Consider the following 14,964-nt stretch of genomic DNA (forward strand, 5'->3'; position numbering starts at 1 on the left):
AGAAATAGTCTGGAGTGGGAAGGTCTGTGCGTCTAGGTTCAGCAGGTTTCTGTTCCTTCCTTTAGGGCATTTTTAAAGAGCAAATTTTGCGGGAATCTCTCACCTGTGGATCCATCCCTTGCCAAAGCCCACAGCAGCCTCTGCTCCCCAAATCCTAGGGCCAGGCTAGATGTTGCCACCAGGAAGAGCCCCATCCCCTGCTAGGCAGCCCTGGAGGAACGAGGCTCTCCACCTCAGCTGCTGCTTCGAGACACTTTTGCAACACAAACACAAGCCTGGAGGAAAAGCAATCGTGTGTCCTTTGTCATAACAAAAAGCTCTCAAGAGAATCAGACAGCAGACCACAGAGAGGAATTGTTTTCAAGTCCAGTGGTTAATAGTTTTTCTTTGCAGAGCTCATGGCTGATCCTCCACAGAAGGTCCCGTGCTTCAGAAGGAAATATTACCGTATTTGTTCTTGTGCCACTGCACTGCTCTTGCAAGTGATAATCCTACTTTTATCACGTGTTCTTCTCACAGGAGCCATATAGGATGCGACGCTTCCAGTGACGAGCAAATTAATTGGGTTTAAGATGTGTAAAATTTAAAAACCACCCGGGGAGGAAGGAATAGCAACCTTTCCCAAGCTTTTTATTGAATTCTTAGGGAATTACGGATATGTGCGATTTGGATGAACAAAAACGTGGAGCTGGAAAGGAGTTCAGGAGCCTGTGTAGACCACCCGCGGTTCCTGAGACAGGCTCACATTGGTATGGGACATCTCTCAGGGGTGGTGTAGCACAGGCCGGGGTCTGATGGACTGGAGAACAGCTTTTGGGGTAAGGGCCTGGGACAATGAAGACCAACCATGCTGTGGGTAGTGGTAGGAGTAGAACCAGCAGGTCCAGGGAAATGATTCTCCCTCTCCATTCAGCACTTGTCAAACAGGGCACTGGGACCAGTTTGGGCCCCCCACGACCAGGCAGATGGTGACAGAACCCAGTGAGGCCATCAAGCTGGATGAGGCTAAAGCTCAGGGCATGGAAGGAGAGGCTGAGAGCTGGGTGTGCAATGAGAGTAGAAGGCAAAGGGGGATTTTATCACTGCCTGCAACTCCCAGCTGGGACAACATGGAGGTGAGAGACAGGCTTTCCTGGGAGATGCTCAGTGATGGGAATTCAGTCAACAGCCCAAGTTAGAACATAAGAAATTCCCATTAGGAAATACTTTTCCCCATGAAGGTGGTCAAACACTGGCACAGGGGTCCAGGTTGTGGGATCTCCATCTTTGAAGATATGAAAAACTCTCCTGAGAAAACCCTGGCCAACCTCACATCAAACGTCAAAGCTGGCCCTTCCAGTCCTGGCTACTCTGTGTGTCTTTGCCTGTTCTCAAACTACCCAGTAGCAGGGTTTACCGGGTCCTTGGATTTTCTCCTCTAGTATTTTCTACTTCTACACGTCTGAAATTTTTCCTAAAATAGACCTGATGCTGCATTGTGCATGCATTTCTTCTTGCCCCAAGGCAGCGGATGTGTAGAAATGAGACCATTCTTGCTCTCTTCTTTGCGTCCTATCTTGTTAATGCTTTGCAGGAGACACATCTCTTTTCTGTAACAGCATCACCCCTGGCTCTTGCTCCACCTGTGATGGGGAAACTCTCAGCTCCTCTCCCACTACTCAGCTCCCACGCAGAGCCAATTCGTGTTTTCCCTTTGGGACACAGCCAAGTTTTCCACTCATCTTATTGGAAAACCAGCTTTACATGCCACTGGTAGTTTGAAAATCCCAGCTGAGATCCATCGGATGGAGAGAGCTGTATCTATTTTTATAAGGTATCAGTTTCATCGAGGGGAGTAGGTGGAAGCAGAAGAGATGCTGTCCATGTGCCAGATGGGCATGGACAAGTCCCAGGCCAAGTTCACACCTCATCATAACAGCTTATTAACCGGCAGGTCAAGGGTTTCAGTAGTAACCCCACTGTGTTGCAACCCTCATGTAGACATGGGAAGATTGGGAGATACATCCTGCTCAGGGAGGTAATGGGGATATCTAAAGTCTTATCTGCTTGTGGAGTTTATCATGGCTGATCACAGGCTGTTTCGGTAAGATGGTGCGCAGATTTTTCCTCTTGCTCTGTAGAAAGTGGGATGAAAGGCAACAGTTTAGGTTCCAAAAAAAATACTCAGACACGTGCTTAGCCATAGGATTGTGGATTCATCCACTGCTTTTTAATGAGCTCCCCTTGAAAGCAGCACCGAGACCCTGTTTGGGAGCCATGCAGGGCAGGGGCCTCCCCCTCAAGTCCCAAGCAACAAGGACGGATAAGGCATCACTGCGCTGGACAGAAAATACAGCTCCGCTTCAGCTCCAAAAACATTTTGGCATAACTTGCTAACTTGAATTTTATCTGCAAACGTTTTCAGCCTGATACCACTGGGAATCCTGATTTTTCCAAGACTTACCAACAGGAAATCCCTGAGCCGGAGGGTTTAGCTGTAATGAACTTATTGTATATTCAAGCACTGAATGTCAATTTGGATTACGATGTCAAAAATAAGCACCGAGAGCATGCAACCGTACCCTGGGGTCACCTGTCAGGAACTCCAGACTGAAATTGGCCAGATACAGACCAGCGCAACCTTGATTTATATTTTTCCCTGTGCAAATACAACAGCTAGGCCTGAACGGACCTACTGCATCTTGGAGATGAGCCCCCTCCTCCTCCTCCTCTCCCCAGTGCCTTCTTCCACTTTGCAAGGGGCTTCCTTGGCTGGGGATGCTTCGTTAGAAGCTGCCCAAAGAGCTCAGGACTAGTCAGATGCATTGGGAGGTTAAATCCCCCTATTAGTGCATGTCTGTATCACTGCCACTTGTGTCATTCTGGGACCCTGAAGTCCCAGGCACAATCAGGATTCCCATCCTCCCAGACACTCAGCACGCACAGGTGAAGACAAGCTCTAGTTCCCCGGCCTTGGGCTAAAGACACACAGGAATTCATCCGGAGCATGGGATGCAAGAGGAGAGGCGTGTAGAGGAGGGATAATTTACACCATACTTTCCAGGCACGTGGCCACAGCCCTGCCCTTGTTCAGGGGCTGCAGGCAGCTTGTGCCTGCCTCTCCATCCATCCCCTTTTCTCCGCAGTCCAGATGCAGGCAGAAGCAGGGAGGCTGGACTGGAAAGCTGGGGAATCTCTGTTCATTTCTCACGCTCCATCCCAAGCACTCTGGGGTGAGAGCTGATCCTCTTCCGCTGCCCGTTGCTCACTGCAACCACGGAGCAGCACCCATGGGGCGTGCAGAGCAGGCGGCACAGGCTCACCGCCGCAGAAGGGGTAATACCATGACACGGGGATGAGAAAAAGTACACTACCAAGGGGATGCCAAGTGGAAGTTTAAATCCCAAGTAGAAGTCACATTCCAGATTTTAAAGTGATTCCAAAATAGAAGACAAGAATCAGATGCAAATACACACCTTCTCCAAATAAATGGATTTGTTAAAGTTTCTATGAGCTATCTGCAACTTTGCTGTTGTCCTCAATTAATGTCACATTCCCTGAAGTGTCCTCCTAAATCCTTCTCATGGAGACTCTACAGAGTCTTATGGTTAGCTGGATGGAGAAGATACTTAGAGAAAAGGAAGGTGAAATTTAGCTCCTCCAACTGAAAGTCATGGGACTGGAGTCTTAAAAAACAAACAAAAAAAATCTTAATTCATAAACCCAGATCTCCCTTCACTTCCCCATAATTCTCTAACCAGTATGTTGTGAAGCCAGCAATGAGATTAGACCTTTATTTGCTTTGAGGAAACGTTGAGCTTCCTCTCCCTTGCATGTGTGCACACACAATTATCTGGGAGACCACGGCCACAGGCCCCAGTGCAGTTATTGGGGTCAGGAATGGGGTTTGCAGAGCACTTGCAGCTTCTTTTCCTCCCTGCAAATGTTCAACCAAATGAGGAGCCGGTCACCTCCATCCCTTCGTCCATCCCTTCCTCTGCGTTCCAGTCACTGGGAACAGCTCAGGGTGGAAGCATTTGCCCCAGCTAAGCAATCGGGAATCCCCCTTGGAGACTGCATGCTCTCCCTTCCCTCCTCTGTTTTGGTGACTGGACTGCTTGTGCAGTTTGTATTCCTGAGCCTCTAATTCACTCCGCTCTCACAAACTACACCAGTACCAAAATGAAAGTCAGGGATATCAGGTCAGACTAAAGCTACCAGCTATTTTACACTGTTTTCGTCGGGGAAGAAGGTAGAGAATAGAATCATTTAGGTTGGAAAAGACCCTTAAGATCATTGAGTCCAACCATAATCTAACACTGTTAAGTCCACCACTAAAACATGTCCTTAGAGGCCACGTCTACGCATCTTTTAAATACCTCCAGGGATGCGGACTCAACCACGTCCCTGTGCAGCCTGTTCCAATGCTTGACAAGCCTTTAATAAAAACCATGAGAAGCCTTAGGTCTCCTTTGCTTTGGCAGGTAGGGAAGGGTCAATGGTATCTGGTTTATTTATGCCGAAAAATCACAGCTCAGAGATGCTCAGCCAAAAAACATGAACAATGCTGCTCTACTCTGCTGGTCCCCAACTTGACAAATACTCACTCGAGGAAGCAACGCTTTTCATTAACGCTGGAAGCTTTGCTGCACGCAGCAAAGAGCAAGCCCACGCTAATCAGCCCACGTACTCCAGTGCCTGATATCTGGCTAACGTCAGGGCAGAGAGGATTAAAGCTTCCCTCTTCGGCCGTCTGCAGTTCCCAGCAAAGCTGACAGCATCTTGGACTTCTCACCCAGGACAAATCCTACCCTGATTTAGCAAGTCTCCTCCGTGGACGAAGGGGTAGCCAAACAACCGCTTCATGTTGTCACACTACGCGCTGTTGACAAAGTTATCGCTATAAAAACAAGCCGGAGCCAAGCCAACCAGGGCCCTCCGCCTACTCCAGCATGAGAGCATTTCCTGCTAGCACAGGGGAAAAGGTTATTAAAGATACACATGGAGGCAAAGGTAAAGATTGCTGCCACAGGTTATGGAGCTGCACTTGCTGCATATCAGCGTCAGGGTCTTAGAAAGGTGATCTGTAAGAGGAGTGCTCTATCTGGTAGATGAAAAGTATGAAATCCAAAGGCTAGATGTTAAAACTAGACTAGGTAGATGATAAAAAGGTGCAACAGGAACATGGCTGAACATGCTTGAGCTCAACTGGGAATTAAATGATGAGATGCTGTGGTTCCGAAGATGAGGTTTTAGCTGCCCAAGTTAATACTCTGAATAGTCCTTGTCTCTCCCTGACCGTCTTCTGTGCTGGGAAGGATTTCCATGCTTTTCTGCAATACTATGGCTTAAATGGCAAATAATATGCTAAAAACTCTAGGTAAAACTCTGTGGCCCATACAGTATAGCTCGTTAGGCAAGACCAGCCCAAAAACTCAGCCCGGCCTGTGAGCACACACTCTTCTAGCAAATGCAGATGGGAAGTGGAAACGTATGTAGTGTTACATGGACATTAAACACCCCTTCCACAGAAGATCTACGAAGCAGAACATCTCAGTGCCTCTTGCCCTTTATCCACATGCAGCTGGATCTCCTCATTTAGCAGTTGCTCTACATGCGTATGACCGGCTCTTCACAACGGCAATACTCATTTTTCATTCCAGCACCAAGCCTACGGTTTCAGCTGACAGAAACACGCTTAAACCTTGCTGATGGTTTGTGGTTTGGCAAACATCCGAGGAGAGAAATATCCAGGTAGATCTGTTATTAACAGTTGCTGGCAGAGCCCAGCAACCGTGGAGCTTGTAATTAATTGGGTTACAAACACCTATTATAAAACAGTGCTAATGACATGGAAAAAAGGGAGAGGCACCAGACATCAACGGGTGGAGAAGCCCTACAGAATCCATAGGGCGCTCTCTCCTTTGAAGGCCATCTGAAGATACGTGAAGTAAATTAACCTCTTTCTGAGACAAATAAATTCCATTTTTGTTGTTAACAAATGTTACTGAGAAGCAGAAAATAGGGAATGTTTTCAGACATCCCCAACTGTCCTTCAGCCTGCAAATACTGTTTTAAACAAGGGGTTCCTGGACTGCAGGAAGCCACCACCCTGTTGTTTTTGTCCTTTTCTTGCATGGGAACTGAAGGTGTCCTGCCTGAACACACAAACGCAACCCACGACAGACAAGGAACAGCCCATCACCAAGGAAGAGTCGTGATCCTGCTCTTAAAACCAAATATCTTGTAGCCACAATCACAGTCCTGTGTTTCTGATCATCAGGAGAGGTGCTGCGCTTGTGCACTGCCCCGCTTGTCCTTACAGCCAGTGTGGCATTACCTTTATTGGCTTCCAGAAAGGTGCGTTTTAATTCTAGCACGGCAGCTGAAATTCCTCCTTTTAATCCATCTCACCACACACACTCCTCCACCACGATGCCCACTCCAAGGCAATTGCAGCCAGGTCGTAAGGAGGGACCTATAGCTCCTCCGTAGTCGCTCAGCTCTGCATTCACTGCTGGAGCATTATCTGCAGTGAACATGTGAAAAAAAAAAAAACAAAACCCAAACCAAAAAAAAAAACCCAGCACTGCAAACAGTATTTTGTTTTTTGAGGTGAAGGAACAGGACACTGATGCTGTGTAGATGTTGGAATATAGCAGGGACCATCTCTGCCTGCTGCAAAGGACTGGTGTCCGACATTTCAGAGGAACCCCAACGCACTTCTGGAGCTGAGTAAAACTAGCAATTGCAGTGCTAAAAGCTCAGACTCGTCCAGACCCAGGGCTGTAGTTGCCCAGAGATCTTTTAAAATCAGGCATATTTGATTTCAGCTAAGGGACAGGCGTTAAGCTGTGGCCAGGAGCACAGAGGTCCATTAACAGAAATCCTCATCGTCTTTCAGATCAGGCATCAAGACATAGGGGAATTTTGTAGGGACCGAGTTAGACAGAGGTGAACTTGGTTTATTGCCACTCCTTCCACCATCAGTTTAAACATCTGTGAAAGAAAGGAGGAACCCTGTGAGATTCCCGTAAAGCTGAGATGTTATCAAAACATCTGTGCTGTGTCTGTCAGATGCCCGATCTCCCCTCGAGGAACCGTTGCCTCTCAGTTGCGCATAGGGCACATACAGCCAAAGCCATAGAAAACAGATACACATAAGAGTCCTCTGTCTTTCTGCCAGAGCACTCATGTCTCCAATTAAACCATTGAGGATATTATCAGGTTGCAGTGAAATTTCACCATCATTCCAAATTTGCAGGGAGAAGATGATTAATATGAGAAAATGATTTCCAAACCCAGGAGCCATGTTCTGAGCAGTGCTAGCCAGGTCAGATGAAACCACAGAAGACAACCCCAAACTCCGCCAAGACTCTTTCTAATTTCAGACCAACAACCGAAACCTGTCTCCTGAAAGCAAAACTAGAAAAGCAAGCCCTGAAGAGACAGACAAGAATCTGTTGCAGAGCTTCACCAAGGAAAGGCAAGGAAGTCCATGCACATCCTCCATCAGGAGATACCCTGCAAGGAAAAGGAGATTTTCTTCCCAAAAAGCTCCTCACTTGTTTGTAGCATAGACGAGAGGAAATGGCCTCAAGCTGTGTCAGGGGAGGTTTAGATTGGATATTAGGAAAAATTTCTTCACAGAAAGACCAGTCAAGCATTGGAACAGGCTGCCCAGAGAGGTGGGGGAGTCCTCATCCCTGGAGGGGTTCAGAAAATGGGTAGATGTGGCACTCTGGGAGATGGTTTAGTGGTCATGGCGGTGTTGGGTTGATGGTTGGACTGATGATCTTAGAGGTCCTTTCCAACCTTAATGATTCCTAGGTTTTACTTTCATTAAAAAATAATCCAGCCACCAAGGCAGGAAACATGAAATTATTACTCTCCCCTTAATTGGTTTAGTGATGGACTTGGTAGTGTTAGGTTATTGGTTGGACTGGATGATCTTAAAGGTCTTTTCCAACCTAAACGATTCTATGATTCTATGTGCAAGTCTCAGCTGAAAATAGAAGCACTCGGCACCTGCAGCATTGGCAGCAATGAACTGGCCAGCTGGAGGGATATTGCCTTCCCGAGCGGAGAAGCCCAAGGAGACTTGCAAGCAGAATAGCTGCTGAGAGGTAGAGCTGGGATTAAAATCTGGGTAGGCATGGGTAACCCAACGATCACACCACTCTGCCCTGATCTGTCACCTTCTGTAAGGAGGAAGATGAAGAGAGAAACTTCTCCTCAACGGCTGGAGTTCTTCTGCCCGCCCTGCCCATGGGGTGCAGTCCCCACATCCAGGCCAACCTGCCTGGCAGAAGCCTGACAGCTGGGCTGGCAGGTTTTCCACCTGTACTATCTGCACGTTCAAGCTCAGCAGCTTTTCGTGAATATGCAGCTTAATTGACTGAACTACCTCATTACGCTACTTAAAAAAGACAGGCATTTTATATGAAATTTTTAGGCAGCTGGGACCGTTCTATGTTTATAGATCTGTTTATACCAGCTTTAATGGGCTACGGCACTTCAGGAGTTGCCCATTAGAAGTTGTCCATGATTGGAGTTTAACACATGAGTTGTGACCATGCAACCTGATCTGCAAAGACTTTTTTAACAGAGCCATGAAAAGCGCACCGTGTAAGACTGCTGACAAGATTGACTCCGAGCAGTTTGGGCTCAGCTCACATTTCAAGCACCATCACCAAAAGGCATTAGCTGCTTTCAGTGATACTCGTTGAAGAGTGTCATCCCTCTCATAAAACTGGGATGAAGGTCTTGCTGGCACTGCCCGCAACTGAGTTAACAGCACAAACCCCTTCTGATGGGTACCTTGTAGGAGCTGAGGGCTGGTCGCTGCAATTACATGGTGCCTTCAGCACCAGCACGCAGATGGACGTTTGACAGAACACCAGAATTCTGCTGCCAAAAGGAAAAAAAAAGAAAATCTATAATTAGAGCAAGTGTTAGATTTATTCCCCATCTCACCTCTGCCCAGCCAAGGAAACGACATTTAGTTTTGCCTAGATAAACAGCCTGAACTTGTTTCAGTTACCATGGGTGATCACTATAGGCACTCAGGAAAGCACCTATATTGATTTTATTATATTGAGCACCTGAGAGCTGGCTGGCTGTCCAGGCTTGGAGGCACAGCAGAAAACACAGGTTACGTTCTCCTCCACTAACATTCTTAGGAGAATGCTTCCCCTGTGCAAGAGCAGAAAGCATCTGCTTGCTGGGAAAAGCAGCACCAGTTCACACGGGTTACTCAAGCCAATTCAAGGCTTAATGGACCCGTGTCAGCAAAACCACTGTAATACCTGACTACCACAAAGCATTTTTTCTAAGTTTTTTTAATTTTTTTTTTTTTTTTTTTTGATGGCCAGTGCTTTGGTTTAACAAGTCAGTGCAACACAGAAAGCAACTTTTTGTCCCCGCTAAAACCAAGACAACCCAGACCAGAATGGATACAGCTGTTCTAGAAATCAGAAATTCAGAATTTCAAGTGTTGTTCTATCAAAACAACCCATTATAAGTAACATCATAAAAGTCAGATTGAAGAGTCCAACAGATTAAATGTCAAGCTAGTCAATGCAATACATACAGGAGAAATTTCAGCAGCAGCAGAGCTGACGTGTGACAACCAATTACTTAGTGGAAAAAAAGTTTTCATACTGTTTAATGAAAAATTGTAAAAACAATGTTGCATTCTGCCATATACAAAATAAGCTGATATCAAAATAACCAGTAATTAAAAGAAGTCTTAGCTAGATTTTTTTTTTTCCCCCCGTCCCAGAAAGTTACAGTCCTTTTTTCACCTGGGGTTAAGACCACCTTGCCCGCAGGCAGGAGGAGCTCATGGCTGCCCAAAGATACCAGCTAAACCAGATCAATTAAGAGGACAGAGAACACATGCAAACACTTCCACCTGAAAAAGGTCAAAACCCAGAAAACCAAGAAGAAATACCCTCTCTGGCCATCTGAAAGGTGACAAAATGAGGTACAGAAGAGCCCAAGGTTTATCTAGAACAAGTTCACTCTCTCCAGCAGCGCCTCCAGCTACATTTCAATACAAACCTTTTCCATTCAGACCTTATTCTTCACTTGAATGCACATTTCAATAAAGCTGTTCAACGTTGCAAAACAGCTTAAAGTAAAAATTTCTCTCCTGTATCTTCCCACTTCAGCTCCCGGACCATACAGTTGGCATCTTGGCATTTTACTCTCTGCTGACAGACAGATTGGGTGGGAGAAAAATAAAAAACAACAACAACAAAAAAACCAAAAAACAAAACACAAAACAAAAAAACCCCAACCTGTTGCACTGATGATGGCTGGAGAGTCCCTGTAGCTCTTCAGATCACACAGCTTCCCACCAGCGACTCCGTGTCATGGACAGTCTCCTCCCAAGACTTGTGCAGTAGACTCCTGTTCAAGAGGAACACAAGCTTTTTAGGCAGCCATATGTTGCTTATTAGCTCTGATCACAGAAGGTGCTGGATGAGTAGCAATGCCTCCCTGATGAGGGAACACGGCGTTTCCACTATCCATAAAAGTTTTGCAAATCCAGCTGTCTCCCAGCCCCACCATGCGCTGTTTTTCCAGCTGCATGCCATCTTTTTGGAAGGAGCGTGAAAAACAACCGCAGTACCATCTCGTGTGAAAAAGGATTTGGAGCCAACAAGGCAGTCAGGACTTCTAGCAAAACCTCTTGCTCAAATATTCACATTTGGGTCAACATGGGCTTGATGAACAATAAGGCAAAGAGTTGGGGGGAGGGGGCTGGGGAGGAGATTGTGGTTCAAATCAGGCTTGTAAAGAAAACACACGCAAAGGCGCCATTAAGAGAAGACACACAAGTTGAGAGATACTAATCAGTTTTATTTTATAAATACAGATGAGCTTTCCCGCAATTACCAACATAGTTTTAATGTGTCATTTACTATGGGATATTCTGGTTTTGCTTATTTTAAATACCTGGTCAAGCAAGGATAAGCCAATGCTGTTGTGCTTGCTATAAAAATATAGTGGGATATGATCTTCCAAAACTAATATTCTCAAAAATCTTAGGAATTCCTAGTAAGGGGAAAAGATTGCAATGAAATGTTTTCTCCACTTGAAGATATTTGCAGACATTTAACAGTGTCACAGCTGTGCAGGAACTGAAAGGCTCTTGACAGTTTAAAGCACACTGTGATATATCATCTCACCTTCGAGCCTACTATTTGTTTCTCTCCCACTACGCTATTTTCAAAGTAATTTACAGGGGGGAAAAAAAATAATCTCCAAAAAAAAAAAAGCCGTGAGGTGGCCGCAAGTCTGTACAATCCCCCATCCTCACAGCAATGAGAAGTTTGCCAATGCTTTAATTAGCCCTACGATGCTGTCCCCCTTCACACCACCTTCTATATAGAAAGCGATGGAAGTGGAAGAGAAACGTGGGGACAATTTAAGGCCTGTTAAAGATACAGCCATAGAAAGCCCGTCAAAGAAGCTTTGTACGACAGATGCAGAAATCAACCATCGTGTTTGACACATTAACAATTACAGGGCTCAAACAAGAACAGCAACACAACATCAGGGAGGAAAACCAGACTTCATTTGGTCGGGTGCAACCTGAGAAAATGCGCAACTAATGAAAAAAATCCAACGTCCTGCTGATGCTCTACGAACCTAATTTCACATGACGCTTAATTGTACCGAGACGCTCTGTGTTTGCCTACGAAACATAGCGACTTCACAACTACTCTTTGGGTTGCTTTGAAAAGTCACCATCACACACAAGCTAATGGCTTTCCATTATAGAGAAAACGAGCGTGCCTACAAAGAGGTCTGTGCTGCTTCGAGCGTGCCAGATCCCATCCCGCGGGGTGCACAACTGACACAGCGTTACCGAATCTCACCTAAGATTATACTGCTATCGTTAGATGGTAAGATATAGTCACAGGACAGAGTATCTTATGCCCACTTCATTAATAAGTGCTATGCTTTGAGGGTGTTCATTTCTGGCTCTCAGGATGCCAAAGCACAGTGAAAATTTCCTACCTATCTCGTCTCAAAGATGATGGCAGTGCTTTAAGCTGCTGCAGCGTTTCCTTTAGGGAAGCTTTTCATGAGGTTGGAACAGAGGAGCTTATTCGGGGGTGGAGATATTAATGAATGTCTCCAACTTCATGCCCAAGTTTGCACCTGGAATTGCGTTCAATGCCTTACAGAATCGAGGTCTCTGCTTCCGAGTGCTTCCATCTAGCACATCGTACTGGGACAGACCAAAGATAATGAATCGCTGTAGAAAGGCTCGATCCAACAACTCAATTGCAGACACAACTGTTAAAAGCTAACAGAAGAAATGTGAATATAATTTTAATACAATCATTAAGGTGTTACCTGGAAAAATGCATATTCTAGAACAGTGCTATTATGTATATTGGTTCTCACATACACATCTTGTTTTGACAACAGATAGTTGAGATTATACATATCCACATTTTAAAAAGTTAATTTAGGCTAGCCTTACAGTGAAGTTAGGAAAAAGACTAGGTCATTGGTTCAAAAGAAAGCATAGACCAGGGAGGAAAAAAAGCCAGGCATGATGAAGTGTTTTTTATTCTGCTATATATTTTTATATTTGAGAGCTCACAACCGAGCCCAAATTCTTGGGTATACAATATAGAAAGCAAGAGCAATGAAATCCAAACTGAAACAAATACCAGGAATCACAAAGCAGGCTGCAAATTGCTTTCCCATTAGTGCAGCTGAACACATGTGCCAGTGGTAACCTACCTAACAGCAAACCGCACCTCCAGCGAACCGCTGAAGTTTCTTCCTTTAAAGTACAGATGGCTAAAAGGATATTAATTTAGATGAATAATGTTAGGTGCCTCCTTTCTACAGAGGGTGGAGGGATTCCACAAATTCGCCTAATTCTAAAGTGTCGACTGCATTTTCAGCCTGAGTTTTTATGAAGACGTCTGTGAAGTGCTTCACAGCACACTGTCCCCGTTAAGACACCTGGGAGGGTGGCAGCTGAGCCCCGCTTAGGTAGTGCACTCATTGGGTCTCTACTGATGAGGTCCGGGCCCAACTGAAGCGGGGAACAGTCAGACTGAGATTTTTTTTTTTTTTTTTTTTTTTCTTAAAAGAAACCTTAGAGAGGATTTAGTCCTCAAGGCTTCTACTGGCAGGAATAGCGAGTACAGAGGAAAGGAGGAGGGGGGGAAATGTCATTTCTGATTAATCAGGTGCAAGGAAACTGCAGATATCACGCAGGTGCTCATTCTCTGGCAAGTTTACACCACCAACTGAAGACCCATCAGTGCAAACTAGAACTTCAAAGGCTACAGAGCACAGCCAAGAGAAAGCTGTCCAATTATAACAAACTCATGGTATTTCTGTAACACTGACTACGTTGCTGAAGAAAACACAGGAGTACATGGGAAAAGGTAAAGAGGTCTTCCCATAAATGTATTTTTGAATTAAGTTTTTTTTTTCCTTCTGGAAAGATTAAAATAAATTTAAGTCTAAATACTAATTAAGAAATTAACAAATATTCATAGAAGGGCCTGATCAGCACTAGAAGTTGTTTCCAGGAAAGCCTTTATAAATGGATTCCAATGCCTTAACAAAACTAAAGATTTCCAACAGATTATAAATACCAGACATAAGAGGACTGGAAGCAGAATCAAAATTTACCTGGGCTGTGAATATACCATGATCCTGTGTTATCGTGCTCAAGTCCATTTGTCTAACACCATAGGAATAGCTTTAGCTTTTTCTTTTTTTTTTTTATAATTAATATAAAGAATAAGTGCAATTTTATCTCTATTCCAGATCACTGATTTCACCTCAATGTCTGCTGTCAAATCCCTGTCCAAGCTCACTTGTCCGAACTTTTACGCGGTCTGCGGAAGCTGGACATGTTTTCATTCAGTGCATAGATCCTTCGAGAGAACTCCTCAAACTCCCCTAGGACTTGTTCGTCACACTCCACTGCCACGGCGTGCTCCACCGGGATGGAGTTAAAGTCTTCTAGCTGATCTCCCGTGCTGAACCCTGTCGCTTCCATCCCCATGATCTCCTCTGCTTGCTCCACAGTGCAGCAGAGGACAGGGCCGAGCGAGGGTCGAAACTCACAGGGCTGCTCATTGCTTGCAGTGCCAGAGCACTCACCAGGCAGAAACGCCCCATTTATTGCACTAGTATGTCCTAGGAAAGACTCCTGCCGGTCTTGGGTATTGTTTAGGCTCCCGTTTTCTCCATTTAAACTGCTGCACAAGTCCTCGCCCTTCTTGGTATTTCCTTTCGAGGAGTCCATAGAGGTATCCAAGGAGGAAGATATTGATCCAGGTTTTTTATCTAACTCTCCTACATGGGCTTCGAGGGCAACAGGCTGTGTTAAAGCAGAGTTGTAACTAGGAGGAGGAGTTTTGTACTGTAGTCTTTCATTTCCCGTGCTGGCTCGTTTTCGGAGTCCTTTATCTGGAGAAGGAAGCCCACTAGAAAAGCCAATATCCAATCTGCCGAAGCTAGAGCTCTGTCTCTTTGGAACAGGAATTGCACTGGATGTATGGTGTCGATCACTATAAAAGAAGGAAAGGATAAATCACAGCTGTCAAGCATGCTCATGAGCAATACAGATGTTTAACCAAAGGCTGAAGCAATTATTTTATCATGACTCCGGGCTCCATTTGGCCAATGACTTGTATCCTAAAGTGCTAAAACCCCAAATGTGTTTAATGCTGTATGAACTACAGAAGACACCCCAGAGGACAGCTTTACTGAAAAATCGGTAAGATCGTGCAGGAACATTTACAAAGCTCCATGGTTTGAAGAGTCAATCACCCAAGAAACCACCATGTTATGTTAATTCGTACTGTTAACACCATTTTATAGGACCAAGCTGTACTTTATGAATTATTACTGTTGACCGTATATTTATGTATTTATGGCCTGTACTGGGCCATCGTAAACTCTTCAAAAGTGAGTAATAATGGCTGA

The 14,964-nt window shown here is 45.1% G+C and overlaps 1 protein-coding gene across 3 annotated transcripts in view; it reads right to left on the reverse strand.

The window, feature by feature from the left end:
- Positions 1–13,091: 13,091 nt before the first annotated feature.
- Positions 13,092–14,964, reverse strand: part of UVRAG (UV radiation resistance associated) — a 101,937-nt gene continuing 100,064 nt past the window's right edge. For all 3 annotated transcript variants that reach the window (XM_075721333.1, XM_075721348.1, XM_075721341.1), the window contains one exon: positions 13,092–14,546. In XM_075721333.1, coding sequence (XP_075577448.1) covers positions 13,844–14,546 — 703 coding nt within the window. In that variant the 3' untranslated portion in view covers positions 13,092–13,843. The remainder of the gene's footprint in view (positions 14,547–14,964) is intronic.

This window comes from Pelecanus crispus, chromosome 1 (assembly GCF_030463565.1).
Source record: "Pelecanus crispus isolate bPelCri1 chromosome 1, bPelCri1.pri, whole genome shotgun sequence".
In the NCBI taxonomy this organism is placed as follows: Eukaryota; Metazoa; Chordata; class Aves; order Pelecaniformes; family Pelecanidae; genus Pelecanus; species Pelecanus crispus.